Source organism: Leuciscus leuciscus (assembly GCF_965113295.1).
Source record: "Leuciscus leuciscus genome assembly, chromosome: 21".
NCBI classification, from domain to species: Eukaryota; Metazoa; Chordata; class Actinopteri; order Cypriniformes; family Leuciscidae; genus Leuciscus; species Leuciscus leuciscus.
In genome coordinates this window covers 17,807,769-17,830,705 of record NC_138745.1, presented here as the reverse complement: position 1 = coordinate 17,830,705, position 22,937 = coordinate 17,807,769, and the positions used below count along the sequence as shown (strand labels likewise).

General features: G+C 43.8%; 1 protein-coding gene across 3 annotated transcripts in view; it reads right to left on the bottom strand.

Moving 5' to 3' along the window:
* The window catches only part of plcd3b (phospholipase C, delta 3b), a 62,425-nt gene that overhangs the window by 26,084 nt on the left and 13,404 nt on the right, over nt 1-22,937 (bottom strand). For all 3 annotated transcript variants that reach the window (XM_082152732.1, XM_082152734.1, XM_082152733.1), the window contains exons 4-13: nt 17,769-17,997; nt 14,694-14,823; nt 14,236-14,461; nt 13,920-14,121; nt 13,594-13,735; nt 10,019-10,171; nt 8,359-8,481; nt 6,025-6,172; nt 4,846-4,962; nt 4,569-4,747 (exon numbers count right to left, since the gene is read on the bottom strand). In XM_082152732.1, the coding sequence (XP_082008858.1) occupies nt 4,569-4,747; nt 4,846-4,962; nt 6,025-6,172; nt 8,359-8,481; nt 10,019-10,171; nt 13,594-13,735; nt 13,920-14,121; nt 14,236-14,461; nt 14,694-14,823; nt 17,769-17,997 (1,649 nt within the window). The remainder of the gene's footprint in view (nt 1-4,568; nt 4,748-4,845; nt 4,963-6,024; nt 6,173-8,358; nt 8,482-10,018; nt 10,172-13,593; nt 13,736-13,919; nt 14,122-14,235; nt 14,462-14,693; nt 14,824-17,768; nt 17,998-22,937) is intronic.

Sequence of the window (22,937 nt, the reverse complement as noted above, 5' to 3'; positions counted from 1 at the left end):
CATGTTGTCCGAACGGACCAAGACGTGGCGTCCTTTTATTTGGGGACAAAAACGCGTCAGCGCGTTGTCTACTGCCAGCATTTCGAGGCAGTTTATGTGCAGGAGCTTTTCCCGTTCCGACCACTGGCCGAAGAACGGTCTGCCCTCGAGCAGCGCTCCCCATCCCGAGGTGGACGCGTCCGTGGACACCACTTTCACCCTCGAGGAAGTCCCCAGGCTTACACCTGATTGGTACCAGTCATTCGTTCTCCAAGGTTTCAGAGCTGTGACGCACTTCTGATTGACCCTGAGGCGAAGCGAACCGGATGCCCACGCTCTGCGTGGAACTCGCGCTTTCAGCCAAAACTGCAGCGGGCGCATGCGGAGCAGGCCCAGCTGGAGCACTGATGATGCTGAGGCCATGAGACCTAGCATCTTCTGAAATTTCTTGAGCGGGACAGACGCGCCGCAGCGAAACGAGTTCGCTGTGCGTTGAATGTCTACCGTGCGCTGCGGTGATAGTCGCGCTATCATGGACAGCGAGTCCAATTCTGTGCCCAGGAAAGATATCTTCTGACTGGGTGACAGAGAGCTCTTCGCCCAATTGACACTGAGACCCAAATTCTCGAGGTGATCGAGTAAAATGGACGTGTGTTCTATGAGCACTGAGCGAGATTGCGCTAGAATCAGCCAATCGTCCAAATAGTTCAGTACTCGCATGCCTCTCATTCTGAGGGGTGCGAGTGCCGCATCCATGCACTTCGTAAATGTACGGGGTGCCAGGGACAAACCGAACGGCAGGACTGTGTACTGATATGCTTGGCCCTCGAAGGCGAATCTCAAATATCGCCTGTGACGTGACGCTATCTGTATTTGAAAATACGCGTCTTTCAGATCTATTGACACAAACCAATCTCCTTGGCGAATGTGCACAAGGATTTGTCTGGTCGTGAGCATCCTGAACTGTCGCTTCACAAGCACTTTGTTCAGTTGCCTTAGATCTAGTATGGGTCTGAGACCCCCGTCTTTTTTCGGTACCAGGAAGTATCTGCTGTATAGCCCTCCTTCGCTCTGAACTTGAGAGAGAGGCTCTATGGCCCCTTTGCTCAATAGTTTCGCCACTTCGGCTCGAAGTAAATGTGCTACTTCTGTTTTTACCGTGGTCTCGACGCGCGCCGCATAGCGGCGAGGGCGTCGGCGAAACTGTAGCGAATAGCCTCTTTTTATAATGTTCAGCACCCACTTCGAAACCCCGGGCAGCTTTGCCCATGCGTCTGCATGGATAGCTAGGGGTTGAATACGAAGCGCGCTCCGCTCGCTCAGCGATGGAGAAGCTTCGGCGTGCTGCAACACAAGCGTCGCGCTCGTGACATTTGAGGCATGGGGCGCGCTGATAACAGCGGGCAGATTGCCTGCGCTCGACTCCTCTGCGGTGTCAACCGCGAGGGGGAGGGCTGGGCGGTTCCCGTGGGAACTGTCATGTCTATGTGTGGATGTGGGCGCGGGACAGCGGGCACATTTATCACACCGAAAGCATTGTTCGCTTGCGTGAAGCGAGTGCACGTTGGTTTCGTTTTTACAGAAACCGTGAGACATGCATAACGTGGTGTTAGTGGGCACTGGGTAGTGGGCACATTCACCATGTTTGAAGCGCAACCGATCTGAGTCGGTTTTATGTGCGCGAGCCCTGTGTGACAGGCTGTGCTTGTGTGTAGAGATGGGCACTGGGCAGTGAGCATTCTTACTACACATGAGACACCATCGGCCGTGGCCGGGACACCAGAAAATACACTCTTTTGGGGATTTATCTGAGTAGCCGTGAAAACGGCATTTGTGTGCAGGCAAGCGGGTGACAGAACCGGCTTGTTGGCTGCAGAAAACACTGGAACAGTCACATTTTCTGGAACTGGACGAGCGAATAGCTTTGGTTTGAGTCTGGCCGCAGCGGGACTTGAACACCGTCGTTTTCCTAGACGTGCTAGGACGACTTCGGGGCCTCGGGTTTCACCGTAATCCTAGGACGCGGGCCACGCACGGCGGGGCGGCGACCGGATGAGCGAGAGCGCGGTCTCGCGCTTCGGGCCTGGCGGCACTGCGAAGTGGAGGCAGTGGACGGTGGCTGTGGCTGTGAGCTCTGAGCAGACGGTTTCGCACGGCCTGCTGCAGAGCTGGAGCGCTTCGGGAGGAAGTGCTTCATAGCCTGTGACGCTTTCTGCACCTCTGCGAATCTCTCCGCAAAATCTTTGACGGAGGATCCAAAGAGGCCTGTGGCGGAAATCGGGGCGTCGAGGAACGCGGTGCGCTCGGACTCAGCCATTTCCGAGAGCGTCAGCCAAAGATGTCTCTCGGTCACAGTGAGAGAGGCCATATTTCGTCCAATGGCCTGCGCTGCAGACTTAGTAGCACGGAGAGCGAGGTCCGTGGCACTTCTTAAGTCCGGCACGCAGATCGCGTCAGGTCCTTCCTCATCCAGCTTACGGAGGAGATCGGCCTGGAAGATCTGAAGCGTAGCCATGGTGTGCAGCGCTGAGGGTAGGGCTTTAGAGGGTAGGGCCAACTTAGCGCGCCGTCCAGTGGAGGGCGGACATAAGTGGGCCGCTATCGCCTCTTCGACCGGCGGCAGCGAAAGGTATCCTTTGTTCTTGGCATCGTCAACTGCGGAGAATGCCAAAGAAACAGCAGGATGCACTCTAGCTGAATAGGGGGCGTTCCAGGACTTAGCGACTTCTTCGTGTAACTCAGGAAGAAAAGGCGCTGGTCTGGACGCAGGCGAAGCGCGCTCCCCAGGCAGGAAAAATCCATCCAGCCGGTTGTGAGCGGGCTGCTCGGGCGAAGACCACTCGAGGCCGAGGCTCGCCGCGGCCTGTGCGAGTACTCGCATGAGCTCCGTCTCGATGGACGCTCTCTTGCCTGACGATGTGCGGGCAGGGGGCGCGGGATCCTCAGAGCCCGCCCAATCCTCACTGCCTGATGCCAGGATAGAGCAGGAATCATCCTCTCCCAGCAGGGCTTCCTCATCAGCGATGTCGACGGAAGCGGCGGCAGACGGCGGCCGCTGTCCGTCAGGAAGAGAGGCTGACGAAGCCGGGGAAGCAAGCGGGCGAACCGGCGAGCTTTGGCGGCTGGGGGAAGGTTCCGGGACCCGCTGGGCACGGCGCTTTTTACGGCGCGACACCGCGGCGGGCGGGGGAGCAGTCTCAGTGAAGAAGGCCAGGCGAGTCCTCAGAGTCGCCATAGTCATCAGCTCGCAGTGAGGGCAGCCGCCGTCAGCGAGCGCGAGAACTGCATGTTCCTCACCCAGGCAGGAAACGCAAACCACGTGGCGGTCCCCATCGCTGAGTGTGGCTCTGCACGAGCCGCAGGAAGGCATCTTGAAAAAGACGCTAGCTCTTTTAGAATGTGTGTCGCAGCGGCGACACACACACACAAACAGAGTACAGAGTAATGGAAAGGATATAAGCGCCGGAAAGCGCAGCATGAAGGCAGGAAGGCGGCGCGGCCAGCGACTTCAGTGACTCGTCCCGCTGAAGGTGCTCTCTCTCAGACGGCGCGGCTTCTTCTCCAGCTCCAGCGATGCGTGTGCTTCGCTTGAAGGATGAAAAATCAGATAATAGCTGCCTGCGAGCGGTATTTATAGGCCTAGACCACGCCCATTTCGGCGGGACGTGACGCAGCGGGCGCGAAGTGCCCTGATTGGGTCTGGCGTCACGCCAGGCCTCGCTCGATAGGCTGCTGCAGTTGCCGCAGAGCAGCCAATAGGCGCGCGAGCTGCCTCGCCTATGTCTGCATGCTGCCGCAACGCGTTTTGCATTATTACAAAATTAAGGATAATTTTTGGCTTCAATATCTCGCGGAAAAAAGGATTTTCCCCTAGCGTAAGATATCTTACGCAGTACGAGAGACCTCTCGTAAGAGAACTAGTTTGGCTGTAATGCTCAGTCACTTGCAAAATAGTAAAACCAACATGAAAGAGAATCGTGATCAAATCGTGAAACGTAATTTTCCTGATCCTGATATGATATTTTTGCCATATCGCCCACCCCTACAAATGCGTCAGTCGTTGCCTTGGTAAAGCAAGAGTTTACAGATGAAATGAGATGTAAATAGCGACCGCATGATGGAGGATGATCAGATATTTCTTTTCATTTTATTAATGTGTTTACAAATCAAATAGCATGATTAGCCAGCTACAGAGAAACTGGTTGCCAAGCAACAGACAAGTGACCAATCCTGGGTTGCAAAGTCACTACATGTATTCTACCAGCACGGTTAGGCAACCGTGTCAAGAATGGGTCGAGAACTGTACCAGGCTTAAGTGGAAATACAACTGGAACCGGTCATTACCGTTCTTAGAACTGTTCGGCCCGACGGTGGAATAGCTGCTTTTGGTTAAAGTAAATGATGAATGATTATGTACTACAATTGTATTGATACGTCAATTTTTGGAAGTCAAATATTGTGACATCATGTCACAATAAAAACATTAAAAACTCAAGTATTTTAATTTATTTTCTAGCAAGAAATAGACAGGCAAATTCTTCTCAACAGAAGTTTAGTTTTCATAAAGATCCCTCTGTTCATTAACTCACCTTGATAGTAAGCAGTACTGGGTTGTGGCCAGGGCCTCCCCCAGTGTTTTCCGGGTTAAACTCTGAATCAGGCTGGCACATGAAGCTTGGTTTTAACACATAGCCACAGCGGCCGTTTGGTAAATAACGGCCTCTGTTTAGATCCATCTCGTTACATTGGGTTTGAAAGTTTAATGCCACTGCAAAATAATTTTTCTGTCAGTAATTTATAAATGTTGACTGTGCAGTCATTTTTAAAAACGTGCAGTCTGCAAGTTTTCTTTAATTAAATGTTTACCCATCTGACAACCAGCATTCCACATGTCTTGAGGATTGTAGTTGGAGGATTGCACCCGCTGACCAGATGGGTAGATCCTGCTCAATTGCATGCTGTTGTGACGTACAAACAACTTGCCTATGAAAAAAAGAGAGAAATTTAGAACCAACGAAAACAAACAAGAACATGTTTATCTTTATATATATATCAGTGGGGATTTCTTTAAGACTGCAAGGGAAGCTTGGCTTCCCCTATAATGTCAAAAAATTAATGGTCAAATATTGTGTTAACATTTTATTGACTAAAAATGCGTTAGAAAACGTTCATCTCAAAGACGAGTTCGTTCAGAATCAGTTACATATAGCAGGTCGGCTGACTCGATTTCCTTCTCATACATTCCTGTAGCGTCATCGTGCATTTACCTGTTGAAGCCCAGCGTCCATTGACTTCAATGGGGCTGCTTTGAACAGTTTTTTTTTCAGTGCTTCAAACTAGACGGTTATTGGATAAATACTGCGATTATGTCCCGCCCACGGACGCTCAGTGTCTCTGGGGGTGAACGAGAAGTGGGCTGGCCAGGACTCCGGGCTTCTGCGTGATGATTGGAGGGTCTGTCGCAAGGCTGCATCTCCTTTTGATTGACAGCGATTTCATACAATAAAAAGTCGCTGATGCTGAAGCTATTCGAGCTCAGTCCCATCGCGGATTTTGCAAGTATAGTCGAAAGACAAACTGCTGCAACCTATTTCTTGGTATTTGCTTGTCGACATTTTTTGTCGGCCGAAAATGAGCTTCCCCTCTTTGAAAGACCCGCAGCCGCCACTGATATATATATATATATATATATATATATATATATATATATATATATATATATATATATATATATATATATATATAGTATTTTATATATAGTTTTACACAAATTAGTTTTTTTCAAAAGTAAAAAAAAACTAAAAACTAAATATGAGATGTCATGTGTAGAAAACAAAAAAAATCACCGCAAATATCACTTGTGAATTTACAGAATATTTCAAGATTGAATTTACATTTTCACTCAGGCAATAATTTTGTCAAATTACTATATTTCTATTTAACTCTGTGTATAGATACATCAAATGTCAGCTATTTTATTCAAAAAAGATTTAAGATGCAATTTCTATCACTGAATGTTAATAAACACAATAGTAGATATAGTACCTGATTCTTTGATTAGTTTCAATGCATCACTCTCAGAGAAAGAGGACATCTCATTGGGAGGTTTCTTGGCAGATGGATCAAATAGTTTGAAGGCAACACTGCGGGTATACACCACCAGATCAGACAGTTCTTGACTCAACTTACAGTCCTTCAGAGGAAAATAAAAAGCAACATTTGTACTCAAATAAAATTGTCAAACTGCCAGACTGCAAAAAAGTGATTAAATGAGTAAAATAAAAACAAAAGTAATGATATGAAATGAGTAGTGATATGAGCAAGATACACCTACCCAAACATGTGTACAGTTCAAAAGTTTGGGGTCAGTAAGATTTTTTTAAAGAAATGAAAACTTTTATTCAGCGAGGCACTAAATTGATCAAAAGGGACAGTAAAGACTTTTACATTGTTACAAAATATTTCTATTTCAAATAAATGCTGTAATTTTTTACTTTCTTTTCATCAAATAATCCTGGAGACAATGTATCATGGTTTCCACAAAATTATTAACCATCACAAAAGTGGCCTGTTGCATAAACCGCTTAGACTAGTCTTTAAACTTAGTCATCAATTTTTTTTAAGTCAGTTACATAAAAATGTAGAGAAGTCTATAGAATTTGAATAGGAAAAGTAAGACTGATTACCTCTTATCTAACTAGTTCTTAAAGGGATAGTTCACCTAAAATGAAAATTCTTTCATTAATGTCAACTCATGTCGTTCCAAACCCGTAAGACTTTCGTTCATTTTCGGAACACAAATGAAGATCTTTTTGATGAAATCTGAGAGCTTTCTATCCCTCCATAGACAACTACGCAACTGACACTTTGACACTTGAATGAGTTAAAAAAGAGATCGTAAAACTAATCCATATGAATTGAGAGGTTTAGACCAAATATTATGATGAGACGCGATCGCTTTATATGATGAACAGATTAAACAAACCTCTTGCGGAAGCTCAAACGTGCTGTGTAACATGAGAATGAACCTCATTGGTTCTCACGCGTCAAGCTTCTGTTTACCTCAACTGATGAGTGAGTTGATAAATGTTTATATGTGAATAAAAGCCTTAATTCAATCTGTTCATCATATAAAGCGATCGTGTCTCTTCAGAAACTTTTGGACTAAACCGCTCAATTCATATAGAGTATTTTACGATTTCTTTATAATTATTTTTGAAGCGTCAAAGTGTCAGTTGCGTAGCTGTCTATTGAGGGACAGAAAGCTCTCAGATTTCATCAAAAAGATCTTCATTTATGTTCAGAAGATGAACGAAAGTCTTAAGAGTTTGGAACAACATGAGGGTGAGTAATTAATAAAAAAATGTTTAGGTGACCTAACCTTTTAAGACACAGTCTTCACATAGTGGCTTTTGAAACTTGACCCTGTTTTCAACATTCATAATAAGAAATATTTATTGAGCACCAAATCAGAATTATTTCTGAAGGACCATGTGACACTGAAGACGGGAGTAATGGCTTCTGAAAATATAGCTTCGCCATACCATGAATAAATTACATAGAAAATAGAAAACAGCTATATCAATTGTAATAATATTTCACAAAATTACTGTTTTTACTGTATTTTTGATCAAATAAAAGCAGCCTTGGTGAGCATAAGAGACTTCTTTCAAAAACATTAAAAAAATCTATCTAGATCCAAACTTTTGAAGTTAGTGTACATACAAATGCAAATAGAAACATGTATATATACTAGGGGTGTAACGATACCCTCATGTCACGATTCGATACATATCATGATACTGAACTGACGATACAATATTATTGCGATACTCCAAGACATAATAAAAGGTTAACAAAAAATGTACTGTTGATTAAAATGCTAAATTTGGTATTACATTGGGTGTGGAAATGAATAGGCTTGGACTTGGTGCTGGTAACCCAATGCACAGGAAAATAGTGACACCAGAATAAAAATATTCATGGTTCTGAAGCTGAAAATAAATAATTATTTCAGATAAATATGCTTCCACTCTGTCACTGACTAGATATATTAAAAATAATGTAGGCAACTTTTTCCTGGTAACATAAGTTATTTTTTATCTTTATCAGGACCCACAAATATTCTCCCATTGCATTTATTATACATTATATTCAACATTATATATAGTAGTTTAATGTAGCACTGACACTAAAACTCTGTAAACTTGAATTTTTGAATGCACAGTAATTTCATTTTGGGTGAATTATACACAATACATATTGTCACTATCCACCATACATATTGTTGCATTTTTGTATTGCGATATATTGTGACACGATATATTGTTAAACCCCTAATATTTGCACAAAACAAGTAGCAAAAAGACAGACGCTGACCTTCCATGCTTTAGGCTTGCTTTCAGCTTTAGATTCATCATCTGAGGAGCTTGAGTCAGAGCTGGAGCTGTCCTGCTTCAGTTTGATCTTCTTTGCTTTTATCAAGATCTTCCCTTTTAGGTCCTGCCATAAAAAAGATATCTCTATAGCTTTTTTTTATCTATCAACACACATATCTACATTTTAGCATTATAATATTATTTCGGTTCAGGGCCATTACTAGAGGGGGAGAAAGGTGGTGACATTGCTCAGGGCCCCTGGATTTCAGGGGGCCCCTGCTATTTCAACCCGAGGGGTACCCATCCATCCCATCCACACCCCCAGGACCATGATTTAAATTGAGGGAATCCTACAGCAACAACCTGCACTGGGGCTCCAGATACAGATAAGGTCCTGGTGTTGAACTTGGAATTGTATAATAGCAGAAATAACACTTGCTAATTTCTCCATTCTGTCACCTGATGGAGTTTTGGTTCCTTGTCACTGTCATCTTTGGCTTTTGGCTTGCTTAGTTGGGGACACTTAATATTCAACAATATTATTGATCTGCCTGCATATGAGAACTGAACTGAGCTGGACGATGACATCACTGTTTTCTCCAGAGTGGCTATATACATATAAATTAACTAAACTAATAACTTTTTTACAACAAAAAATAACCATCACTGAACTTACTTAAGCTGGACTATGATACTATTTTCTTCTCGATCTGCTGTACAGCAGAAATCTTTGTTGTATTATTTTCCAGTTATCACTGTAAGGCCGTGTGTCCACCAAAGTGTTTTTTCACGTGGCTGGAGTTTTTTTTTTCCAATTGTTTTCAATGGGAGCGCAGCGTCTTTAAAACGGCATGAGCGCAGGTCGCCGAGAGTTGAAGAATGTTCAACTTTGGGTAAAACGCAGCGCTCATCACTGTCACTTTTTACCCAACCATCCAATCACAGTGGAGGAGGGGCGGGACTAATACCACACCAACCAACCGCCATATTCTGCTTGTACAACGTCAACAGATGACAACAACAAGTATAATAACGGAACAAAATCATTTAAAACAAGAGCCAGAGAAAATACATTACATTGTATCGATATTTTCAACACATAATCAACACAGAAACAAAATATATGTGAAATGAGATACTAGTAACACTTTCGCGGATATTCCGTATCATAACAAGCAAAGCGGTCTCAACTGGAAAAAAATGCCAAAACGCTCTCAAGCGCCCATAGCTAGGCATTTTCAGCAGAGCACCTAGCGTTTTCAGCTGGCTATAACGCTTTGGTGGACACACGGCCTAAAGCTGCTTTAAATCTGTATTGTAAAAAGCGCTATATAAATAAAGGTGACTTGACTTTACATATTAAAGGTAAAATGAGACCAACACATTTCAATACACAAAGTATTCAAAAGCACTTTGTGGATAGCTTTTCATCTACTGTCAATGAAATCTATGTATTCTTACAGATATGAGGTGTTGAGAATTATAAGGCATATGCTCAGATATACTCACAGTTAACCTATATAAAAGAACTGTTATGACAGTCCAGGCAAATCAAGCACTGTCTTTTGCATAAAATTCAAAACATTACAGATAGACTGCATTTACTGGTTTTAGAGTACATTTAATTAAAAATCTTTTAAGGAAAGGCTTGACTGTATTACCTCTGGTGATGGTAGCCACTGAAGCGGCTTGTCATTGAGAGGTTTGGTGAGCAGTTTGTCTCCCAGAATTGACTGCAGCAGTTGGGCCATCATTGTCTGCTGCTCTACACAGCAGTGGTTCTCCAGAGACAGAATAAGAGGATATGGAGAAGTCTAGAAAATAAGCATATATCTATGTATACATATGTATTTATGTATGTTTTCTTTTATTTTACCTTTTGGCATTTTTAAGGCAAGGCCTATTTTCAAAGGAAAGAGGCTAAACACATTATGTAGACTGACAAATGGGGTCTCATTTAGGAGCCCTAATCACCTTGGCGAACATGACAAGCCACTCCCCCGTACATATGGGTATAAAAGGTGGTGGCACACATCCACTTATTCAGGTTTTTGCTTCGGAACCGAGTGGTTGTCTGTTTCTCTTACCGATCACTCTTCTATTCACCTAAAAGAGCCCCTGGCGATTACCACATTGTCAATAAAAGAGCAGTTTCCTCAATCTCTCGGCCATTCAGTCTGGCAGTAAGCGACGCTATGCTTCCTCATTCCCAGCCTCGACCCCCATTCGCCACAAGCCTATAGAGGTAGCGGTTCGAGGATGCGTTGCCTCCTCATGTGTCTTTAGCCACCACCTTTCACGATCCTTGGAGCCAGGTAAGTGTCACACCACACTCACTGCCTCTACTTTGGGACGCTATGCTTCCCGGGTTGGGCCCCAGTGCTCCTCCTTGCTGCCCCTCCGTGGGTACGTCGGTTGTCACCTTGGTGTTGCTCGGTCAGAGTCTGGGAACCTGGTTAGTGGTCATACCCAAGAAAGGCGGTGGGCCCTTCACAAGTTCCCGTTCAAGATGCTAACGCAGAAACGCATTCTCACGTGCGTTCGTCAACGAGTCAACACAGTCAGTGCTGAACTTCCTGAATACAATCAGGGGGAAGACAGTGGTTCCATTGAAACAATTTCAGAGGCTCCTGTGGCACATGGCATCTGCAGCTGCGGTCAGGCCAATTTAATTGATGCATATGAGACCGCTACAGCACAGGCTGAGTCCCGCGGCACACTCCGTGTGACCATCACACCGATCTTCCGCCAAGTGTCCAGGCAAGTTGTTGTTACAACAGATGCCTCAAGGATGGGCTGGGGTACTGTATGCAATGGGCATGCAGCCTCTGGCTCCTGGATGGGACCTCAACTGCACTGGCATATCAATTGCCTAGAGTTTCTGGCAGTGCTACTCACTCTGCGCCAGTTTCAGCCGTTGCTAAAGTGCAAGCACGTATTGGTCTGGACAACACTGCGATGGTTGCGTACATCAATCGCCACGACGGGTACGCTCACCTTGAATGTCACAACTCTATAGTCAGCAGCGGCTTAAGTCGCTCTGCGCCATTCACATTCCAGGCGACCTCAATCGTGCGGACTACGCGCTCTCACGACAGCTCTTCTTACTTCCTGTCCGAGGCACCCCTTCGCAAGGTTCTACAATTTCCCGGGTTGAGCCGGTTTCATCCCGTGTGTAGGGTACGCACAGGTAAAATGCGGGAAGACTGGCTCGGTGACTCGCTTACAGCGCCATTCCCCTTTAACGGGGGATACGAGCACCTTCTAAGCTCTCCATGTGAGATCCCCAGTCGGCAAACCCTGGACTGAGTTCCTCCAAACATCCTCTGGCAGTCAGGTGCAGCGGAGGTGTCTGACGCCAGGCCCAGTACTTGAGATATGTGCCCATTCTGTCAGCCCTTGTACTGTGCTAGATGCCCCATATGTTGGGACTCCCCTCTGGTAATCTCATATGTGTATTCTTCCACGGTATGGTTTCACCCCGCTGAATGGCCGATGTGTGTCGCCATCTTATATACCCATATGTATGGGGGAGGGCCTTGGCATGCAAATTCCACTCGCCAATTATTCAATTCACTTCGCAGGGAGTTTGATTGACAGACGATCTGACCAATCATAATCCGCCATCCGCCCATTTTTGTCCGACAAAGCAGTCAGGAGAGTTAGTATTTTAATGTCTGTGGATTTGAACTTGAAAAACGGTGTGTGTTCAACATCTTTCCACGGTTGAAAAAACAATCCTTCTGATGTTCAATCATGTTTATTTGATGCTATAAATTAACTAGAAGGAGGAGATGAGCATGGAACAGCAGCTTTAACTGAGGCTCTACAGCGATCTGTCACGACACATTAAAAAGCAACAAAACGGTATTTATTGTTGAAATTTCTTTAAATTTTTTTAAAAAATTGATGTTGAGACTTTGTTTTTTATCAAAAGTAACCTGCTCTGTCCTGTCTGTCAGCGCGTTGTCAGTGTCCTCTTTGCTCCGCGTTGTATTTTTCACTGCGTGAGAACATGGTGTAGAGTGAGAACGGCATGGCTTGTCGGACATATCAACAGTAACTAAAGGGGGCGGGTCTTTGCGGACGGTCAATTTGTTGTTTTTCTAAAACTCAGAGGTAATTGGGGCTCACAAGTGAGACTGCATTTGTCGACATAATAACGTCTCCGTACCAACCATCAGGGAACGAGGGTTACATCAGTAACTAAGACGTTCTTCTTTCTTTTTTTATTCCCATTACGCCTAATAAAAGTGCGGTTTAAAAATATGTGACGCCATTACTCATTTATCAGAAATATAAAATAAACCATTTCACGAGTTCACCCTTACATATAATCGGATAAAGTAAAAGTATACATATTTGCTGAGGGGAGGGCTCCAAGCTCGGAATTTGGCCCGAACCAAGAGTACTCCCATAACCCTAGTTGGGATAGAAAATATTTAAGAGTGAGGGGTTGGGTTGGTGGAGGGATGCTAGAAATGTATCTTTTAAGTCTTAAAGGGCACCTATTATGCAAATCCACTTTTATATTGTGTTTGGACATAAATGTGTGTTGGCAGTGTGTGAACAAAATTACCCTACAATGATAAAAATCCACCCACTTTTTTTTTTTTAAATCCCCATTAAACCAAAGTTTCATTAGACATGCTGTTTTGATTTTCTGAGCAGTGTGACATCATACTGCTCAGGCCCCGCCCACGGCTGCTGACTGACAGAACTACATTACCATAGTTTCTGCCCTCAGCGAGTTGTACACTATCCGCCATTTTCTCCGTGTTCGAGCAGCTGTAGTGACAATGTCTTGTAAGCAATCTCGGTGTTCTGTTCTTGGATGTAAGAATGAACATAAGAGTCTTCATTTTCTCCCATCATCCGAGCCACTGAGGACGCAGTGGGGTAGTTTTATTTTTGAATAAATGTGCCGCAAAATATACCTAAATTTGTTTATGTCTGCGCAAATCATTTCACTCCACACTGTTTACAGTCTCCGGACCAATATTGGTCACGGCAGTAATGAAAGGGAGTGTGCACACTTTAATACCTGTGGGGTATTTTGAGCTAAAACTTCACATACACACTCTGGGGACATCAGATACTTATTTTACATCTTGTAAAAAGTAGCATAGGTGCCCTTTAAGGTAAAAATGCAAACAAAATAACTGTTTGCATTATATACCCAAAATAAATGCATCACCCAGTGAGCTGAAGATGAAGAGCCACTTCCTGTGCTCACCCTGAAAGCGTATTCAGCAATGACCTTCACCACCTCGCTAAATGGCACTTTGGATGTGAGGGTGTGCCCATGGTAAATGACTGGTTCCTTTTCCCCATCCCAGCAGTCCAGCTCCACACAGCGACAGCCTTGTCTTAGAGCTCTGTGCCACAAACAAACATAAACACTTTTACAATATTTGCTCAAGGAAAAGCATATGTGTGAAATATGTTTGTGTGAAAGATTTCACTGAAAAGGTCATCTCGTCCAGTATGCATGTAAATGTGAACACGTTATCTACTAAAAGCGCCAGTGCTGTCTTTTTTATATATATTTCAGCATTTTACCTGATATAAGCATGAGTGCTGCTCTCGCTGATGAGTTGATCTTTAGTGAGGTAGGTGTTGTGTGAGGAGGAGATAAAGTAGTGACTGAGTGGGCGGCTCATGTCCTGGTAGACTCTATTGTGCTCTGGGTTATACACATCATTCTCCTTAGACAGCATGTACATGGTGAAGCCATTGGGCGTCATAAACTGGTTCTTCTGGGCTGCAAAAGACAGAACAAAGATGCATCTCTACGCTCAGTATCACATGCCTGGAAAAAAGTGCAAATTGCAATAAAATAGTACTGATTATTACTGTAAATTAAGTGTACAAATACCCCATTCATTGAGTTCATAGTTGAGAATAAGGCTCTGAGCATGCACAAGTGTGTGGTCCTCGCCCTGGTCTTTCAGGAATTCTCGCAAATCCACGGTGGACAAGACACAACCATTAGCGGAGTACTGCTGAAACACTGCATCCAGCTCAGGCCGACGTAGCAACTCACGGCAAAACAGCTCAATTTCCTCATGTTCAAGCCGTCCGTCTTCTGATTTATCACACTTCTGATACACAGATCATATATTTATAAACATATCAAGCAAATTCATTTATTAAAAATGTTCCACTCTAAATTAGTGGAAAGGATTTTAAGAACATGAAATACATTTCATGTTCTTAAAATCCATTTCGTCTTTAGTGTTCATTATTGTCTGTGTTGCTTTTACAGAACTTTATTTGTTCTGTAAATGAAGCATTTCAAAGCAGGTCAAGTGCTGCTGAGGAATAAAGGCTGACCTTAAAGAGGTTGGCAGCATATTCGTCATTCAGGTCTATGTTGATCATCTTGAAAAGGATCTGGACCTCCTTGTATGACATCTTTCCATCTTTGTTCATATCAGCTTGTTTCAGGTAGCCATAGATCCAAGTGAGAGTGGTCAAGGGTATTAACCGGTTAAAATTGGGTAATCAGTTTAATGCACTATATTACTATTATACAGTTTATTGTCTTAAAAATGCAAACGTTTTCCTACATTTATAAACTGAATGACAGAGTCTCAATCAGCTCCCTAGATTATGAATCAGTACATCGTGTTCACAAATTCGGGCACTGATAAGGACCAATACACATTTGGACACCAATGACTCTATTTCCAGCAACATGACAAGGTCGCTACTGGTATTTATGAACAACGGCAGAACTAATATTTTTCTGACATCATTTTTTAAATGTCTATATCCTATAGTATGATAAATACTTTGTTACATATCACTTAAATATATCAGCTGTTACTTAATTATGAATTCATGCTCAGAATGTGTGCTCTGCATTTCACCCATCCAAGTGCGCACACACACAGCAGTGAGTATATTGAACACACACACCGTGAGCAGTGGGCAGCCATTTTTTGAGCGTTAGGTGCCTTGCTCAAGGCAACCTCATTGTGAGTAATGAAAGTGGAAGAGTGCACTATTCATTCACTCCCCCCACCTACATTTCCTGCCGGTACTGAGACTAAGACCTGTGACCTTTGGGTTACAAGTCCAACTCTCTAACCATTAGGCCACAACTAAATTTATAATTTAAGGATCACTATCCTTGGAGATGCTGGGGATTGAACCGAGGACCTCATACATGCAAAGCAGAGAGAAGCATATCACTGCATCCTGTGGTGGACATCCAACCTGGCCCACATCCAAGTGTGATGTCAGAAGCCACGACCATGTCCTAATACGGAACATTCTCATTGGCCTGATTTTTCCCAAACCAGTTCAGCGGAAACTCCACCCTGTAGCTGATTCTTAAGATTTTATAGGTTATGTCAATCACAGTACTGATTGCCTACACCAAACACTGATCCCCTAAACCTACCCGTCACTGTAACCGTACGCCTAAAAACCCTTTTAATCTAGAACCTACATACTGAAACCCACCTAAAACCTACTCTACCAATTGGACATGGGAGTGGCTTCTGACATCACACTTGGATGTGGGCAGGGTTGGATGTCCACCGCAGGATGCAGTGAGGCCTACTTTCTGTAGGCCTTATGGGCCTTTCACACAGGACGCGGTATAAAACCCATTCATCTCAATGGCTTGCGCCGCGCAAGGACGTTTTGTTGCTGCGTCGACCAAAGCGCAAGCGCAGCGGTGCGCATCATTGGCATGCTCACGCGCACGTCGCGGTCAAAGTTCAAAATAGTTAAACTTTTGCCGATGCGCTCTGTGACGATTACCAGCACGGCCAATAGAATCGGGGGATCCAAACAAGCACGGAAATCAAAATGGATGAACGGCTAGTACTGTGTGTGTCGGAATTTCCTGAGCTGTACGATACAAGTTTGAGGTCGTATAGGGACATCGTCAGGAAAGCTGTGTCATGGAGACATATCTCCATTCAAGTTGGCATGTCAGGTGTGTAAATCAGGTAGCTTGTTGTAGATATGCAATATGGGCGATCACGTGGTGATCTGTCTATACGTTATTAGATATAACTATTATACATAGAACGTATGCACGGGCAGTATGTGCTGCTGACCGAAAGGAGGAACAACAGACGTAATAGAGCTCCCGCTAAAAGTTTTTAAAACTCTGCCTACGTCATAGCGCAGCACAAATCGTGTTGTATCTGAAGGGCAACGCTGAACCCAGCGGCAAGCGCCGCGCATACCGCGTCCTGTGTGAAAGGCCCATTAGAGAGACAGCTGTTAAAATGGCTCCCTGATCAGTGCCCTGACTACTGAACAAAGAGAGCTGATTCAGTGTAAATGTGTTAGGGCAGCGCCCATATTTAGTTTATCATGAAAACTAGGCTGAGGGAGATATAAAAGGTATTCAGTATATTCAAATCAGATATTCAACAGATTGTACTTAGTGACTATTCACTCACAACGCGTGTTTACATTTAAAAAACAAGAAGCAGCGGAGTGAAATGGACAATAATGCAGGAACAGAGGCGTGTTTTTAAAGGTCTAACTTCATATAACAAGGTATAAAAAGGTGGCACTCATGTGCGAGATGTTGAAAAAGCAGCACAACAGTCTGTCTAGTGCATAAATAAAGTCTACTTTGGTTTTTACGCCGGTTGGCAAACAAACTCAAAACTAGCCTGGCACTTCATTGTCTCGTGACATGTTTTAAACATTGTGTCATGTTTTAAGAGCAGCACAACAGTCTGTCTAGTGCATAAATAAAGTCTACTTTGGTTTTTACGCCGGTTGGCAAACAAACTCAAAACTAGCCTGGCACTTCATTGTCTCGTGACATGTTTTAAACATTGTGTCATGTTTTAAGAATCATTTAAAAATGCATCTGGAGTCCATGTGTTCTTTTTAATTCTGTTGCGCCTCTCATTTTCAAGCCCAAGCACGCTTATTTTAACGCTCCTTCATCACTGCTAATTTTAGAAACACTAACAAGAAACACATTGTTTCTTGTCACAAGCCATTTTTCATTTAAATGTTCCATACACTGAATGATCGACAACCAGGAACATACATGCATAATCTGTGTACAGACCCTCCCAGCCCACACCCATTTTGTGCTCCACAAATTACATTTAAGTAAATTATTTGCATTCAAATTCATTTTAATTCTACCTGCTTACATTTTTAATTGCAATTCTGCATCAAATTGAGGAATTTAAATGTATTTTTCTCTCAAATAAATTTGCAGTCACTTGTTCCCCACTGAAGGAAAGAAATGCTAGACACACCAACAATTCTAGTTCATTAGCCTGATGCAAAAGAGTAGAGTAACTTAATCAGTAATGAATAACAGTAAGGTATTTTTACTTGTCATTTGATTATGACCTGGACTAATGAGCTGGGACTGTAGAGTACAACTGAATCTGATTATCTGCTGAAGGATATTTGTCGAGTTTCTCTTTCTGGGTCATGTTGTTGACTCTGCCCTGGAGGGTTCGAATGCCACTGACCCAGTGCTGGGCTTCCTCTTTTGTGTCACACTGGAGATCCAAGCTCTTCCTCCCTCCTTTGAACAAAATTGTGAGACACTGCTCTTCTGGAAGCGAGGTTGCCAGGTTTCTCAGCGTCTCAGACTTACAGCCGTCCCAAACGCACTCCACTTCCATGACAGAGACTGAGAGGAAAGGAGGTATTTTTAATTTGACAAAACCGACATAGTTTAACCAAACATTTAAAATAATACTGCTAATATTGACAGGGGCACAACAATAAGAAAACAAACAATGATTAAGCCAACACACAGACAACTTTGCTTTTCCTGTGTATAGAGTCAATAGTCAGTAGACCAAATACCAAAACATCTTATACATTTAGAAAATGTTTTAAAAGTGTGCAGAAGGTAGACAACAGTGGCCTAAAACATAGAGTATTGACTCCAAAAAAGTCTCCATATTTGTGTCCTGTCAACTGTTTAAATCCCTTTTAATAGAAATTAATTTGCTGAGAGACTAAACCTAAATGTTACACTCTCAGAAAAAAGGTACAAAAGCTGTCACTGGGGTGGTACCTTTACAAAAGGTACACCTTTGTACCGGTACCTAAAGAGTGCACATTGGTAGCTTAAGGTACTAGTACCTAAAGTGTACAAATTGGTACCTAAAAAAAATAAAAAGGTACCACCCCAGTGACAGCTTTTGTACCTTTTCTCTGAGAGTGTATGCATAAAAGTGATTTTCATACTAATTTATAAAGAGCACACCTTACACAGCCTGTGTTAACAGAGATTTTCAGATCTTTATTATTACTGGGTGCAGACAGAAAGAGCTTGGTAAATCATCTCCTTTTATCTCTGCATTGCGGTGCCAAAACAAAGAATTAAAATTTGATTAAGAACCATTTTCTGAGAAGTAAATAGCACACAAGCTGCAGACATTAAAATAAGATCTGATATACATTCCTTTTTTCTTCTTTGTTTAGACAAAGGCATCTGCAACAACAACAACAACATTTATAGCTCAGATGATTTAATATTGAAATAATCTGATGAGAAATATTGGAGTTTGTATTGAAATCTCTGACTTCTTGATACAATAATATCTTGGTTGGAGTAATGACTCCTGTAAATTATTTGCCATCACAGGAATAAATTACATTTTAAATATATATTTAAAATAGTAAACAGTTACTTTGAAATTGTAATAATATTTCACAATATTACTGTTTTTACTGTATTTTTGATCAAATAAATGCAGCCTTGGTGAGCGTAAGAGATTTCTTTCAAAAACATTTAAAAAAAACTAACCAACCACAAACTATTGAACAGTTAAAATCCGTCATGGGTGAATGACGGATAAGGATTTAATATGTAAAAAAAAAAAAAAAAAAAAAAAAAATCAAATTTTAGGACTTTCTATACTTATTAGAGTGTTGTGTATGTAATGCAATGATATGAACACATTTCAAGAATGTAATGAACCATTTTTTTGGTGAATCAGATCTTTTTCCCCATGAAAATGTCATTCCTGGGTAACCTAATGAAATTTTTAATTAATTACATTTCTACCATTGTTGGCATATACAAATGTACTGATCTCCATAATTGGAGCTCAACAAACAATTAGTGCTCAGAAAACTACATTTTAATCACAATTAATATAATCAATTTGGGATTTCATATAGACATGGGCTCATTTTTTGGCTGCTGATAACTAAAAATTCAGAACCAAATTTAAAAAAAGCTGGACATTTTTTAAAAATGTTTTCCAAAAAAAGTAAATAAGACTTGTTTTATCATTAACTAAACAAAAAAACTGAATTGTGTAATCTAACACACACATATGGGTTAAATTAATTGCCTGTGTCATTGTTAGCCGGAATGACATAGGCTGCGTCCGAAATCGCGTACTATGTGAGTAGATACTACATTTAAAGGTGCATTAAGCAAGATTCTGAGTTTTTGCAGAACTATGCCACCTCTGGCGGCAAGTGAAACTGCAGCCAGAGATGTGCACGCTCATGGACCACACGCACACGCACGCTTGCACGAGCACGAGCTGTTCATAACCAAAGGAGCATCAGCCGCAAATCTTTTGTTTGCAATCATAATGTCTTCAGAGGTAATAAAGTTATAAATCTGCAAGTCATTTTAAACATGTGAAAGGAAAGGCAATTGAGTAAATTACACACTTATGTGTGAGGGAAAAACGGGGGTAGTAGAAAACTTTTCCATCTATCTCCATGTTGAACTGTGTTATGTGTTTACTGTATCCACTTATGATTGTATTATTATGGAAACACGTTCATGAACAATATAAGTTGTTACTTTGTAAAAGCTCAAAGCACAGTCGGTCAAAAAAGTACACTCAATGTCTCAAGGTAATAAACAATTAAATGGCACTATACGTTACCATAAAAGCCAAACAGGCTAATCCGCCGAAGATTTGCGGGGGTTTAGCCTGTTTTATTGATCTGCTAAGTAGCATATTCCAATAGCAATACATCCTAATTAAGCAGTAATTTGCTCAAAATTTGTGTCTAATTATCTAACTTATATATCAGCATTTTATATCACACTCAAGATATTTGAACTGTTTTAATCGAATAGCAAATCGTACTCGGTTACTAACGTAACCTCGGTTCTCTCTAGAAGAGGGAACGAGTACTGCGTAAGATATCTTACGCTAGGGGAAAATCCTTTTTCCGCGAGATATTGAAGCCAAAAATTATCCTTAATTTTGTAATAATGCAAAACGCGTTGCGGCAGCATGCAGACATAGGCGAGGCAGCTCGCGCGCCTATTGGCTGCTCTGCGGCAACTGCAGCAGCCTATCGAGCGAGGCCTGGCGTGACGCCAGACCCAATCAGGGCACTTCGCGCCCGCTGCGTCACGTCCCGCCGAAATGGGCGTGGTCTAGGCCTATAAATACCGCTCGCAGGCAGCTATTATCTGGTTTTTCATCATCGAAGCAACCAGAGCGTGTGCATGCACGGCAAGATACGCAGTACTCGTTCCCTCTTCTAGAGAGAACCGAGGTTACGTTAGTAACCGAGTACGTTCTCTTACGAGAGGTCTCTCGTACTGCGTAAGATATCTTACGCTAGGGGACCCAATGCAAAACGCCGTGCATGCTGAGATCTGACACCAAAGACCCAAGGGCGAGAGCCCGGGGTACATATAGTGCACAATCACTCAGGGAACTCACAGGGAGTCCGGGAAGAGGGAGGGGCGAAGCCGCACTCTTCCACATATGGCAGCGTCGCTGAGACGCGAATTTCATCATACAGACAGGGCGGGGTACGGCCTGAACTGATGGGGGAATGTGGGTCTTACACAGTTGCCCAGGCACATCTCGTGCTGCTACTTTTCACTGTCGAACGTTGAGCTGTGCTCAGTAGACGCAGCATTCTGAGCTGATAGCATTAGGTCAGATAATACTGGTAAACTTAGACCGACAGCAGCCTGGCCTGCAGGGCGGGAACCTCTAGGTTATAAAACCTTATAAATGTAGACGGGGAGGCCCAGCCTGCCGCCATACAAATATCTTGCAAGGCAATCCCACTTGACCAGGCCCACGAAGAGGCCATGCCTCTCGTGGAGTGCGCTCTGACACCCAACGGGCACTGCATGCCCTTGGAGGCGTATGCCAGCGCTATAGCATCAACTATCCATCTGGATAGGCTCTGTTTCGACGCGGCTAGTCCCTTAGAACGTCCGCTAAATGAAACAAAGAGCTGCTCTGTCTGTCTGAAAACAGACGAGCGAGACACATAAGCTCGTAATGCCCTGACTGGGCAAAGGAGGCTCGCGTCTCTTTCCTCATCAGGGACCGGTAGGGCTGACAGGGAGATAACCTGCGCCCTAAACGGTGTGTTGAGGGATTTTGGAACATAACCGTGCTTAGGTTTGAGTATAACTTTTGAGTCATTAGGCCCAAACTCCATGCACGCCGTGCTCACAGAGAGCGCGTGTAGATCCCCTATGCGCTTCACTGAAGCGAGAGCCAGCAGAAACACCGTCTTGAAAGACAGGTGTTTCAAATCAATTGACTGTAAAGGCTCAAATGGCACACCTTTCATGGCTTCCAGAACCGTAGAAAGGTCCCATACGGGGACTGAGGGAGGTCTGGGAGGATTCAGTCTCTTAGCCCCTCTAAGGAAGCGGATGACTAAATCGTTCCTTCCTATTGACTGACCAAGCGTTGTTCCTGAGAACGCTGCTATAGCCGCCACATAAACTTTGAGCGTGGAGGGGGCCCTGCCCTCATCCAACAGCTCTTGTAGGAAGGAAAGCACCTCCGTCACACCACAGTCTGTGGGTGACACACCACGGGCTGTGCACCAGCCCGAAAACACTGACCATTTCGAGGAGTAGAGCTGTCTCGTAGACGGAGCTCTAGCCTGCGTGATCGTGTTTAATACTCCTTTAGGGAGTCCAACATGTACCCGTTGATGGCCCAGACATGAAGGGACCATAGTTCCGGGTGAGGATGCCAGATCGAGCCGTGGGCCTGTGAGAGGAGGTCTCTCCTCACTGGTACTGGCCACGGGGCAGTACTTGCTAACTGCATCACGACTGGGAACCAAGGTTGGTTTTCCCAGAACGGTGCCACCAGCAATACTGAGCATCCTTCTTCCCTGATCCGTTCTATCACCTGAGGCAGGAGAGAGACGGGGGGAAAAGCATAGAGCGGGCGGCGGGGCCACACATGGGCCAGCCCGTCCCTGCTCTTGGAGAAAAATTCCGGACAGTGAGCATTTTCTTGAGACGCGAACAGGTCTACTTCCACTCTGCCGAATTTCTTCCACAGCAGTTGGACTGTCTGTGGGTGTAGAGACCACTCGCCTGCCGGAACATTGTTCCTGGACAGTCTGTCTGGTCCTATATTCAGGAGCCCTGGCACGTGCGCTGCTCTGAGCGAGCGCAGGTTGCACTGAGCCCATACCAGGAGGCGTTCTGCCAGCCTGTACAGGTTCTTGGACCTGAGGCCGCCCTGGCGATTTATGTAGAACACCACAGACATGTTGTCCGAACGGACCAAGACGTGGCGTCCTTTTATTTGGGGACAAAAACGCGTCAGCGCGTTGTCTACTGCCAGCATTTTGAGGCAGTTTATG